The 12,252-nt window shown below is 63.6% G+C and overlaps 2 protein-coding genes across 3 annotated transcripts; both read right to left on the bottom strand.

Moving 5' to 3' along the window:
- Positions 1 to 16: 16 nt before the first annotated feature.
- Positions 17 to 4,899, bottom strand: SURF6 (surfeit 6). Its single transcript, XM_070430355.1, has 5 exons — positions 4,633 to 4,899; positions 3,904 to 4,107; positions 3,375 to 3,463; positions 2,110 to 2,313; positions 17 to 2,000 (listed from the first exon to the last, which is right to left on the bottom strand). Exons 1-5 carry the CDS (start codon positions 4,724 to 4,726, stop codon positions 1,521 to 1,523), a joined length of 1,071 nt encoding a protein of 356 aa, XP_070286456.1. The 5' UTR covers positions 4,727 to 4,899; the 3' UTR covers positions 17 to 1,520.
- Positions 4,900 to 5,882: 983 nt separating this feature from the next.
- MED22 (mediator complex subunit 22) lies at positions 5,883 to 12,135 on the bottom strand. Of its 2 annotated transcripts, none has more exons than XM_070430353.1 (5): positions 12,010 to 12,135; positions 11,434 to 11,609; positions 9,577 to 9,657; positions 8,639 to 8,847; positions 5,883 to 6,525 (listed from the first exon to the last, which is right to left on the bottom strand). In XM_070430353.1, the coding sequence occupies exons 2-5, from the start codon at positions 11,554 to 11,556 to the stop codon at positions 6,336 to 6,338; spliced, it is 603 nt and encodes a 200-aa protein (XP_070286454.1). In that variant the 5' UTR covers positions 11,557 to 11,609; positions 12,010 to 12,135; the 3' UTR covers positions 5,883 to 6,335. The 2 variants fall into 2 exon arrangements, with proteins under 2 accessions (XP_070286454.1, XP_070286455.1); XM_070430354.1 differs by having other exon boundaries at positions 12,023 to 12,135.
- Between the last annotated feature and the right edge of the window lie 117 nt (positions 12,136 to 12,252).

The following is a 12,252-nucleotide window of genomic DNA, read 5'->3' as shown; positions in this document are numbered from 1 at the left end:
CAGTTACAGTTTCAATGGTTACTCTTAGCTCAATGAAGGTATTTGTATTTCTTGTTTTTAATAGCGGAGGAGACCTTACCCTGTGTGGTTTGTTTCATGTTTTTCTTTAATAATTTGAAAGATCTGGAGTTTAGCCTGGCAGGTGGTATGGCTCAGTTGTTGAACATCAACCCATGAGCCAAAGGTCACCGGTTCGATTCCCCGTCAGGACACACGCCCGGGTTTCAGCTTCCATCCCTGGTGGGCACCATGCAGGAGGCAGCCAATTGATGTTTCTCTCTCCTTGATGTCTTTCTCTCGCTCTCCCTTCACCTCTAAGGATCAATTAAAAAAAAAAACCCCAAAAAAAACATTTGAACTTTAATCCAGTGGAAAATTTAGTCATAATTTCATAAACCTTTCCTCCTCCATTTACTTAAACAATGTGATATTAATGCCCTTTCATGAGTTATGATGACACTGACTCATTCTCTGTGTACTTACTCTTCTTTTCCCTCCCCACCCAAAAGGATCAGCTTTGTGTCTAATATATACTGAATAAACTTACACCTTCATTACTTGAATTTTCACGTCCAAATGATATCATTTATTTACATAAAGATGAAGAAACACCCTTTTCTCTCTATTTCAAAATACATTTTTGCTGCCCTAGCTGGTTTGGCTCAGTGGATAGAGTCGGCCTGCGGACTGAAGGGTCCCGGGTTCAATTCCGATCAAGGGCACATACCCCAATTGCAGGCTCGATCCCCAGTAGGGGGCATGCAGGAGGCAGCCCATCAATGATTCTCTCATCACTGATGTTTCTCTCTCTCTCTCTCTGAAATGAATAAAAAATATATATATATTTAAATGTTTTTGTTGATTTCAGAGGGAGGGAGCTAGAAACATCAGTGATAAGAATCATTGATAAGCTGCCTCCTGCAACCTGGGCATGAGCCCTGACCGGGAACTGAACCATGACCTCCCGGTTCATAGGTTGATGCGCAATCACTGAGCCACGCAGGCTGGGCTGTTAGGATTCTTAATGTGCATGTTTACCTTGAACTCTAATTCTCACCCTTCTTACAAAAAGAACAATGCCATTCCAGTCCCACCCGAGGTCACCGCCTTCCCTTCCCCCAGTGACCAGCTGTCAGCTCCATTTTGGGCTCCGGCTGTGGGCGCTGGGTTTTTGTCTCTTCCAAGTGACGCCGGCAGCCACCAAGGCCTTTCCTTCCTGCTCCTGTGAACACGGCAGGGGAGGAGCAGCGAGCGCCCCAAGTCCCAGAGTCTCCACACTGCTCCCTCGCCCCTCAGCCTGCACACTTGGGGGAGGGGGTTCCCGGAGTCAAAAGAGAAGGTGGGACCCCATCTGGTTCACCCCTCTCCTGGGGTCTGGGCTCCTGTTCTCAATAACGTCCTCCTTCCCTCGCCCACGTGACCCAGCCTGTGAGTGAGTGTGAGTGCGCACGGGCTGGGGGCTGGCCCAGCGCTGCACCAGCAGCCGCAGGGGGGCCAGGGCGGGAGCCGCCAGCGCGCCCTCAGGCCAGGCCGGCCCGCTCCAGGTCCTGCGGCAGGACCCGGCCCTTCTTGCGGGCCTTCTCCAGGCGCCGCTCGGCCTTGGCCGCCTTCTTCTTGCGCAGGTTCTGGCGGCGGTGCTCCTGCCGCCGCTGCATCTTCTCCACCACGTGGGCCGTGCGCTTCTCCCACCGGCGCTGCCGCTGCGCCCGCCGCTTCTCCTTGCGCTTCAGCGCCGCCTGCAGCAGGCGCTCGTCGTCGCGGACCCGCACGCCCTCGGCCCGGTACAGCGCCGTCGTCCACTGCATCTTGCTCTCCAGCGCCCGCGCCTTCCCCGCGTCCTGCTCCCGCAGCTCCTCCAGCCGCTCCTGCCGCGCCTGCAGCCGCTCCAGCAGCTGCCGGTAGTTCTTGCCCGTCAGCGGCGGCAGGTTCCCCTTCAGCTTCTGCCGCTTCTCCTTCCTGCGCTGGGCCTTACTGGCCGGCTCCTCGCCGCCCACCTCCACCTCGGGGAGCAGGGGGACCAGGGCGCACGTCACCGCCGGCTCCCCACTCGCACAGCCCCAGGGACCCGTGCCCGCAGCCGCAGCCCCGGGGACACGCACCGGCCCTCACCTTGTTGAATAGCAGCCCCGCCGAGCCTTGCGCCTCCTGGCCGGGCGCCTCCGGGGCCGGCTCCGCAGCCTCCACGGGCGCCGGGGCCTTTGCCGCCTTCTCCTTCGCCCTCAGCTCCCTCCGCTTCCTCTTCTTCCGGTCCCGCTCCTGCTTCCGCCGCCGTCTTTTCTCCAAAGCGGCGGGGGACAGCTCCTTGGTGCCGCCCTGGAGAGGGAAAGCCTGTTCGCGGTTCTCCCAACTTCCGGCCCAGCCCCGGGCGTGGGATCAGGGCAGGGGGCTCGGGAGGAAACCCCTGTGCAGGACAAGGGCCCACTGACTGTCGACTCTGCGATGACCTGTCACCCAAAATGCGACCGACCCCAGAGGGACAAGGGGACCCCCAAGTAAGAACCACAGCTTCCAGGTCCCAGGCAATGACCAGGGTGCTTTACAGACTCAGTTTCACCAAATCCTCCCGAGACCCAACTCGGCAGATGCCGTCCACCTCTGGACAGACACGTGGGGCAGGTGGCTGGGCCCAGGCCGCACAGCCCCCGGCGTCCGCTCGGATCGGCGCCTGTGCCGACCACGGCACTGTTCTGTGGGACAAGCCCAAGCCCTGCTTCACCAACAGCCTTCACCCCCGGCCCCCCGGCCAACACGAGGGCCCAGACCCGACTACCAGACCCCACGGCAGGAAGGCAGGGCCTGGAGCTGACTCACCTCTAGGAACGGACCCTGGGCTTGCCCAGGGCAGTGGGGAAAGAGGGGGGGCGGGGGCTGTCCCCACACAGCAAGAGGCCCGGCCCGGGGGAGGTCCCCAGCGCCAGGGCAGTGGTGGCCGAGCCAGAGGGGGAATGACACAATTCAGAGAAGCTGAGGCTGGTTCGGTCTCCGCCTTTGCCGTGGCATCACCTTGGGCAGGTCACCTCATCCCAGGCCCCACCTACATCACGCTGCCGGGACATTCCGATGGACGGAAGTGCCACCAGTGTGTGTTCAGCACAAGCGGCGTCCCAAGGGGAAGGGGCCGAGCCTCTCCTAGGCCAGCAAAAGGCAGGTAACCCTGGGGACCGAGGCTCCCGAGACAAAGACACCCGGCCTCTTGCAGAACGGAGCCGCTGAGCCCCTCCTGTCAGCCCCCATGTCCCTGCAATGCAGCTCAGGCCCACAGTGGCCGGCAGAGCTGGGGGCCGACCCCGCAGAGCGCACCTCCTCTCCAGGCAGAGGGGGAAACCACTGCAGCAAACACGCTGCTCCTGGCCCCCGAGCGCTCCCCCACCTACCTGGCCCCGGGCCTCCTGGATCTTCTCATGCAGCCGCTGCCGCAGAACATCCAGGGCAAAGAGGGAGTCAGGCTCCGTGGCCGGGCCATCTGCAAGGAAGGAATCAGAGGACTGAAAGGAGGCTCCCCTCCCCAGGGCCCAGCTTCAAAGCCCGAGTCTCCACGCACTGCCTCCCCTGGTGGCCAGTGACGGATCTGCAAGGCAGTTCCAATACATTGCACCACCTCTTCAGCCTGGATGGGCCCCCTGAACCTCACGGTCAGGACATACTTGTGTGCGATGACAAAACCTTCCTGCAGGTCAAGCCAAACCCACCTTCCATCCCGTCAACTCCTGCAGCCTGTGCTTCCCCTGTCAGCTTTCAGGACGCCCCTGCAGATACTTGAGGGCAGCGATACCCTCGAAGCCACGCTGTTCTAGGTCCTCACAGCCTTGCCCTGCACCAGGTCCCGGGCACCCTTTGGCCTGGAACCACCGCGTGTCTGCATGGATCCCAGCGGGCCCTGCCCAGCGTCCTGGAGCTCCTCACCTGCAGGGGCCCCGGAGGAGCCAGAGGCCCTCTCCTGCTTGGCTGCCAAGGGCTTCCTGGCCTGGGAAGCTGCCCGAGGCTTCTCCCCCAGGGCCTGGGCCTTGGATTCCACGGCCTTCTGCCCCTGCTCCCGGGGTTTCTTCTGTGCTCTCTTCCTCTTCTTTTTGGGGGGCCCGGCAGCTTCTGAGCCTTGAGCTTTGCCCCCTGGAATACAAAAGGAGGCAGTGATGCGGTCCCAGTGTCTGTGACCCATTCAACAGGCAAGAGGACTTGCAAAGGCTCTGATCCCAGGAGGATGGCCAAAGCGGACCAGGATGAAGGATCCCGTGGAGCTCAGAACCACAAACTTCCTGGACTGGCCGCACATATCAGAACCCTGACCACTTGCCCACACTGGGCCCGGCAGTGAGACTCATGCTGGATTCACACCAAGATTTCGCCTCGAGGACATTCATCACAACGTCATTCAAGTGACGCACCAGGTGGGCAGATGGCGCTGAAACCCTCGGACCCCCAGGCCGCCGCGCCCGACGACCAGGCGACACCGGGGACTTTAAACACCACTTGTGTTTCCTGTTAGTATGTTACCCGCTCGTGTCACGCACACACGTGTCTAGTCCACCCCGCGGCTCCTCTGGGTGTGGGCCGGGGCGGTGCAGGCCGCGGCAGGGCGGGGGGGCGGGGGCACCCCTTCCGAAGCCCTCCCGGTCCCGCGCGGGCTGCGCTCACCCGACTTGCGCTTGTGCGGCTCGGGGCTGGGCCGGGCGCAGATCTTGCTGGCCAGGCTCTGCAGATAGGCGTCCTTGGCGAGCAGGGAAGCCATGGCCGGAGGCTCGGGGGGGCTCCCTCGGGGTGCTGCTCCGGGGAACGGGGGTGCAGCGCCCTACGTCAGTGCCGGTCTCCCCTCCGACTCGCACCCGGTTCCCCGCCCGCGCGACCCTAAGCAACTCAGGTCGCGGCCCCGGCGCCGCTCGCCGGGAACACCACGTGCGCAGGCGCCGCCAGTCGAGCGCCGAGCCGCCCCCGCGCGGTACTCGATTCGCCACGCCTGGCTCCACCGGAAGCGGCCCGCGGGGCGGAGCGCAGGGCATTGTGGGCCGTGGGCGTGGCCTCCGCGGCACTAGGGGGCGGGCGGGAGGGAGTGGGTCACCCCCAGGCCCCGCCTCGGCGTCGCAGCCCCGCGCCCCGCAGGCGCTCCCCGGGCCGGGCGGCAGGAATAGGCCGGCACCGCCTCGCGCTCCGGGGCGGCTGGCGATGAGCTGACGAGTGAGGGCGGCGCGGGCAGTGCTCGGGGCAAGGGCTGGACGGCCCGCTCCTTCCCGCCTGCCCCCCACACGCACTCCTCTTGGTTGAAATCTTGTTCTCCCCTCGTGGTTCAGCACAAGTTATTCCACAACTAAAATGCTGAGGGAAGAGGTCGCCACCATCCTGCCAGTGGGGGATCACGCAAAGGGGGAGCAACTCCCCGCCCCCCTAACCACCCCCGCCCCCAGCAGGAGCCAGGCCCAGACTGCCACCAATCTGCTGCCTCTGCTTGGCCGTGGGGTTCTCTGGGACCTGAGATGGGTCAGCTGTGCCCCCCCTGGCCCCCCATAGAGCAGGACGGGTCTCCCTCAGGGAGCGTGTCTGCCTGAGTGACAGGGCGCAGGGCTGCAGCCCCCCCCCCCCCCCCCCGCCCCATTTCTCAGGTACTGGGCCTCTGGTTCTATGTGGGTTGAGTACTGATTGCTGCCCTTTGCCTGCGGGCTCCGTGGCCCCATCACCCCCTTCCAAGCCCATGGCCACTCCTCCCTGAAGTGCTGTCACAACAGACTTGGGTGCAGTGAGGACTCGAAGGGACCAGTGTTTCATTCATTCATTCACATCAGGATCCAGGTCCCAGGCAGTGCTGGGCGGGGTAAGCAGCCAGGACCTCACGGCCACTGGGAGATGGAGGGGATCCGGGCGGACAGGTGTGAGCAAGGAAGACCCGACCAAAGCCGAAGGGCAGCGCTGTCTTTATTCAACCGGCTCGCACACAAAATGAACCGCCAGGATGTGCACCGCAGAACCAGGGAGGAGCCCCCGCAGGCTCCTGTGCGAACCACGCCCTCAGCCCCGGCTCTGCAGGGGCCCCTGGGTGAGGCGGCGCGGTGGCTGCACAGGGGTCGGTGTGGATTGGCCAGGACTGTCCACCCAGCGCCCCTCCCCACGTTACACAGCAAGCTCAGGTCCCGGCAGCAGCCCGGGAGGTAGTGAACAGAGGTGCCTGGAGGAAGAGTGGGCCACTTTGGAAATGGGGGGATCTACTCTCCCTCCACACTCTGGGGGGCTGTCCCTGGGCCGACGGGGTTCCCAAGAAAGCCACAGCCGCTCCCCAGCAGCAGCCAAGGCCGAGCGGGAGCCAGATTTTGTTGCTAAGTTCCGGGGGCTGGTGGAGAGAGCGGAGAGGCTCAGGCATGCTCCGTGGGGCCAGGCCCGCTAGCGTGGGAGTGGGCAGGGGCGGTGGGCGGCACAGGGCCAGCGCTGGGCTCTGGGGAGGCCCGCAGGGGGGCCGCGAGGCCATCGGCAGCGTCTGTGTCGAGGTCCAGCCTCCAGTACGCTTCGCACAGAGGCAGATCGTTAGCTTCGCGGAGACTGGAGCTTTTCCGCCACCAGAAGCCCAGGGAGACAGGAGCAGGCAGAGGGCAGGGAGGGAGAGCGACACAGGAGCAGAGTTAAGAAAACAGACCGGACCCACACCTGCCTCTCCCCTCTGGGTAGGCGCTCGTTCAAGCAGGCCTGGCTGAGTGGGAGGCCCATGGGGACCCCCTGCGTCAGGGTCCTTCACATCCCAAAGGGAAAGGGAGGGCTGTCCAGGACCAGCCAGGCAGGTCCCTCCGCTGATGGAGCAGGTGTCTGCCCCGTCTGAGGGTCACCTGGCTGTCCTGCCCCTGCTGCCACCCCATCCTGCCGGGGCACGGCAGCCAGCATCCAGAGCCTATGGCTCCTGCATTTGGCCAGAATCCTGAGGCAGAGACCCTGTCTTACTTCCGGGCCTGCCCTTGGCTGGGACAGAGCCTGGACGGGTGACAGGAAGAGGCCCTGGTGTTCGTCTTGTACCCCACCTCTCCAACACGCTGTGGAGGACCGGGTGGGGTGCAGGGGAAGAGCATGGCTCACGGGGTATGGAGGCTGACGGCCCCTTCGCCGCACCGTCCTGCCCTGCCCTGCCTATGGCTGCTCCCTCCCTGCCTGTGGCTGCTGCCTTGCTCCCACCCTCAGCGCTCAGTCTCAGAAGCCATCCTGGTCCCAGCAGTGTCCCAAGGACAGCAGAGGGAGAGGTAGACAGACAGAAAATCATGAGTGGAAAGCGGCCGAGCAAGCGTGGAGGCGGGCGAGCGGGACTGTGCACTGGGGGGTTCAGGTGGGGCGCATGCCAGGGGATAAGCAGAGAGGGTACCAGCCCGCCCCGGGCATCACAGATGAGGGAGGAACTTGGCCTCCCGAGGCCCCAGGGATGCTGGCGGGACCAGCAGGCAGGCCCGGAACCCCTGGGGTGAACCACAGGCTGGCGGGCAGGTGTGGGAAGCCTGGCGCTCAGGCCCTGCCCAGTGACCTGGGGCAGGTCCGCTCCTCTGGGCCCTCACCCTCAAGAGACAGGGCTGAAGCGCTGCCCTGGAGCTGCTCTGGCCAGAGGCCTGGCCCTTAGGGATGCTGGGTCCGTGAAGGGACTCTGCAAAACCAGTGTGGCTGTGGGCCATGTCCCAGCGGGGTCTGAGCTCCTCCCATGGGGACCCACTCAGGACTTTTCTCTGAAGGCCAGTGTGTTAGGAGGCAACTGCCACAAGTCTGCTGAGCCAATGGGTCTCAGGGACCAGGGGCGGACCCAGACACTCTGGAAAAGTCTAGAACCACTCCAGCTGGGCAGTGACATAACGTCCCTTCCCATAGAGGCCACGCTGGGCAGGACCATGCGAGTGACACTGAACCCAAGGCAGGGAACCACGCCCCAGACCACAGAGCACACTGGCTCTGGGCATCCGTGGCCCCAGCCTGGCTCCCAGGGGGCAGCAAGGGGCGTACAGAACCTGCCCGGGGGGGACAGCTCTGTCTGCGAGAGCACCAGGGGCCCGGACTCCATGTCTGCGGGACCGGCTAACAGGACGGAGGAGTAAGGCCCCCCAGCCTCGGTTCCCCCACAGAAGTTGCACTTGGACTAGGATTTCTCAAAGGCCTCAGGTTTCAGGATTCTCAGTGGCCCCTCGAGGGCTGGGTCATGGGTCGCGCCCACCGCTGTATCCCTGCGCACAGCCTGGGCCTGGCAGGGAGGGGCTCTGGAGACAAGGCTGAGCCCCCCTCTACTTGGTCCCCTCGTCCTTCCCGGGACCCCTGCACCCGCACCTCCGTGGGCGCCTGGTGATGCCCACACGGAATCGCCTCCGTGGGCAAGCAGTGGCACCTGGGCATAGCCTGGGCGGCCATGAGGAACCAGCTCAGCCTCGGACAGGAAGTAAAGGGAGCAGACAGGTCCAAAGAGAGGCCGCGGCACCCCGGGCAGGGCCGCTGGCTCTGGCCTCCCAAGCCTGGAAGTTCTGTGCGTTTCACCCCAGGGCCCGGGGGACGGTGGGAAGTGTCTGTTGGTCGAACGCTCTGACCGGGAGGTGCACTCTGAAACCGGCCCGGGCTCTGCTGCGGGACCAGCAGGGTTTGGAAAAACAGGACCTTGGGGGCTGCCGGGGCTGCGGTCCAGGTCCGGGTCCAGCCCTATTGGTACCTGGACGAGTAGTACTCCTCCTCCAGCTCGTAGAGGTCGATGGAGACCTCGTCCCGCAGGGCGGTGAGCTTGCGGTCGCACTCCTCCTGCAGCGCCCGGAGCTGCTGGTTGCGCTGGTCGATGGCCTCGTTCACCGACGGGAAGTCGTTCAGGATCAGGAACTGCTTGAGGTCGGACACCAGCTTCATCAGGGACTCACCGGCTCGGACCTGTGGTGACAGCCAGGGCAGGGCAGGCAGGTGAGGGCGGGACAGCACTGTCTCCCTGGGCTGGATGCCGGCAAGCCATGGCCTCAGTTTCCTCATCTGCAAAGTGGGGCTACGGCACTGACCTTCACAGGGTCACTGTGAGAAGCGAGAGGACCGGGAGGTAAGCTACGGGAGGACAGGGTCCCCAGAGCCCCCCACCCCCGACTGCAGCCCAGGGGAGACGGCAGGTGCCCTCAGCTCCCAGCCCCGACCCCGCGTGGCCCCTGGCTGAGCTGGTGGTGTGATCGCCAATCACACAGGCTGTGCAAGCACATGCTGCCTCTCAAAACCCCAGGCCACAGGTGGAACTGCTATCTCCTTAGCCGCCTGCCCCTCCTCGGGGCAGCTCCCCTGCCAGCTGGGCGATCCTGTGGGAACTTTCCCTGTTTCCATCCGTGGGCACACACCCACGGAAATGATTCACGTGCTTGTTCTGTGACGTCGGAAGGGACCAAACGCAGATCCCGTTTCACTCAGAAACTCGCCTCTGCTCTCGTGACGAATCTCAGGGAACTTTCTCGTCAAAAAGGAAGAGCGGTCCCTTTCCGAGCGCCGCACAGCACGCTGGGACCAGCGAGGCCGGGTCCCTGCCCGCCCCTCCCACGCCGCCACGGACAGCCCTCCTCCCAGGTCACCCCACTGGGACCCCCAGGGCCGGAGCCCGGACGGGCCTTGCAGCGTGTGACTTACGATGTTGGAGGCTCGCACGTGCATCTCGTAATTGTCCTGCTCGCCTTGGGTGGCCCTGGACACCTGGGTCTCATCCTCAATCTAGGACAGAGAGGGAACCCAGTTAGCCGGCGCCAGCGGCCCACACACTCTGCATCCTGCCCGCCTGCTTTGCCACCCAGACCCCGAGATAGTCGGCTTCCCTCTTGTTCCGAGGAGGACGGGCACCTGCGTCTGGACAGGCGGGCGCCGGCGCTGACGCTGCGCCAGGTGCGGGGAGGGCTGGCCAGGCCTCCTGGGGTCTGGGGCCTGCAGCCCTGCTCAGTGCGGACAGTGTTGCCAGCTCAGAACAGGTCAGTCAAGAGAGTGATTTTTTAAAAATACCTTTTTATTGATTTCAGAGAGAGAGGAAGGGGGAGGGAGAGAGAGAGAAACATCCATCTGTGGCCCCTCACACACACCCTGATGGGGGACCAAACCCCACCACCCGGGCATGCGCCCTGACCACACAGGACGATGCTCCCACGGAGCCACCCTGGCCAGGGCAACAAGGACCTTTTTTTTAAAAAAAAAAAAATATATATATATATATTTTATTGATTTTTTACAGAGAGGAAGGGAGGATAGTTAGACACATCGAGAGAGAAACATCAATAAGCTGCCTCCTGCACACTCCCTACTGGGGATGTGCCCGCAACCACGGTACATGCCCTTGACCGGAATCGAACCTGGGACGCTTCAGTCCGCAGGCCGACGCTCTAGCCACTGAGCCAAGCCGGCTAGGGCAACAAGGACCTTTTTAAAGTGACCACTTACTGACCACTTCCTGGGTGCCGGGCACCATGGTAAGCCCTTGACCATCATCATCTTACAAAAGTCTCAGCCCTGGCTGGTCTGGCTCAGTGGATAGAGCATCGGCCCTCCGACCGAAGAGTCCTGGGTTCCATTCCAGTCAATCCGGAGGCAACCAATCAATGTGTCTCTCTCACGTTGATGTTTCTCTCTCTCTCTCTCTCTCTCTCTCTCAAAACCAATGGGAAAATACCCTCAGGTGAGAAAAAAATAAGTAAAATAAAATCATGTAAATTTGAAAAATTCCTCACAGAAGCCTGGACAGCCTTCCTGAGATTGCAGGTGGGCAAGCCTGAGGCCGGGCAGGGCAGGGAGCCTGCTCCGTGTGTCTCGGACGGTAAATGCGGGAGCCTGCCCGCTCGGCCTGCCTTGTTGCCAGTCCAGGGCATTAGCTGCCCCATCCATCCACCCGGACAGGGCTTCCCAGGGGCGTTGCCAGGGTACGGGCTGGCGTCAGGGGTGGGAGCCAGACCTCCTGGGCTCCAACCCTGGCTCTGCCGGTACGAGCAGAAGGGTCTTGGGCAAGTTTTCCAGCCGATCCAGCCGACTGAGCCAACGCTGCCGGCTCACCCGCCTCGGGGGCTTCCCCAGCTCCTCTTCCTGAGGCCACTCACTCGAAACAGCTACCATGTTGGGGTCCCGGCCAGGCCCCGAGGCAACCACTTTACACAGATCAACTAACTCACCCAGGGCCCTATGGCTGGGACGCCAAAGCACCGAGAAGCCAAGTCCCTGTCCAAGCCCCGCTGGGCATGCCGCTGGCGCTGAGCTGGCATTTGAATGGGCCCTACAGCTGCCTCACCGGACCGGTAATTAGCTGGTTTGTCTGCTGACCTGCCTGTCATCGTCCACCCCCTGGTGCCCCCCAAATGTTCTCGGCATGAGGACAAGAGCCCCTGCAGCTGTACCCCCCACCCCCCCAACCCCCACCCCTGGCCAGGGTGCTCCGGGACACGCGGGGCCAGAGCAGGGAGGCCTGGGCTCCCTGTCCCCACCCCAGAGGCGCAGACCGGCGGCCCCACCCACCTTGGCGGTCTTGATGATCTCGGTGAAGTTGTCCATCATGGACTTGATGTCGTCCTTGAGCCGCTTGTTGTAGGACTGCAGCAGCGTCTCCTTGCTCTGCGGCAGGGCCCTCTGCTGGGCCATGGCGGGGCCTCCGTCCGTGCGGGCAGCAGCGGCCGCGGGCCACGAGGCAGCACCTGGGGCCCGGAGTCTGATGTAGGCAGAGCCATCGCAGCCGCCCACCCTCCACGGCCCAGAGAACGGGCAGCTCTCGGGGATTCCCTTCCTGCCAAAGCAACTCGTGCACCACTCGCACACCGTGCACTGCGGGTCTCACGCCGCTCCCCGGGCGAGCTCACCCTAGGACCCTTGGCAAACCCGCAACACCCTGTCCGGTCCAGCCCAGACTCCGAGGCCGGGCCCCCGCAGCGCCGACAGCCTCCCGGCTCCGGGGTCTCGTCGGGACCACCCTCCCTCCATGCGCCCCAGCGCTCGGCCCGGGGCCTGGCGCACGGCCAAAGGACCCAACTCGCGGTCTCTGCGCCATTCTGGGGCACGGCACACGGCGACCCCGCCGCGCCACACCGATGCCCGCACCTTGTCCGCACACCTTGGGCCCGGCGGGCACCTGGCCAGGATGGGCTTGGGGACCAGCAAGAACCCCCGGAAAGTGCCGGCTCCCGGGCGCCGCTCAGCACCCGGAGCGTCCCGCCGCCATCTCCACGCCCCTTCCGCTCGCACAGACCCACCCCCTGCTTTAGGCACCGCCCCCTACCGAAGGGCCCGCGAAAGGAGTGCTGTCGCTTTAAATTCGAAATCCCGCGCAGGCTCCAGTTCTCG

The sequence above is a fragment of the Myotis yumanensis genome, unplaced genomic scaffold, assembly GCF_028538775.1.
Source record: "Myotis yumanensis isolate MYYU_CA2020_CCGP unplaced genomic scaffold, mMyoYum1.0.hap1 SCAF_12, whole genome shotgun sequence".
NCBI lineage: Eukaryota > Metazoa > Chordata > Mammalia > Chiroptera > Vespertilionidae > Myotis > Myotis yumanensis.
The sequence above is the reverse complement of the archived record's forward strand: the minus strand, read 5'-3'. Positions and strand labels throughout refer to the sequence as shown.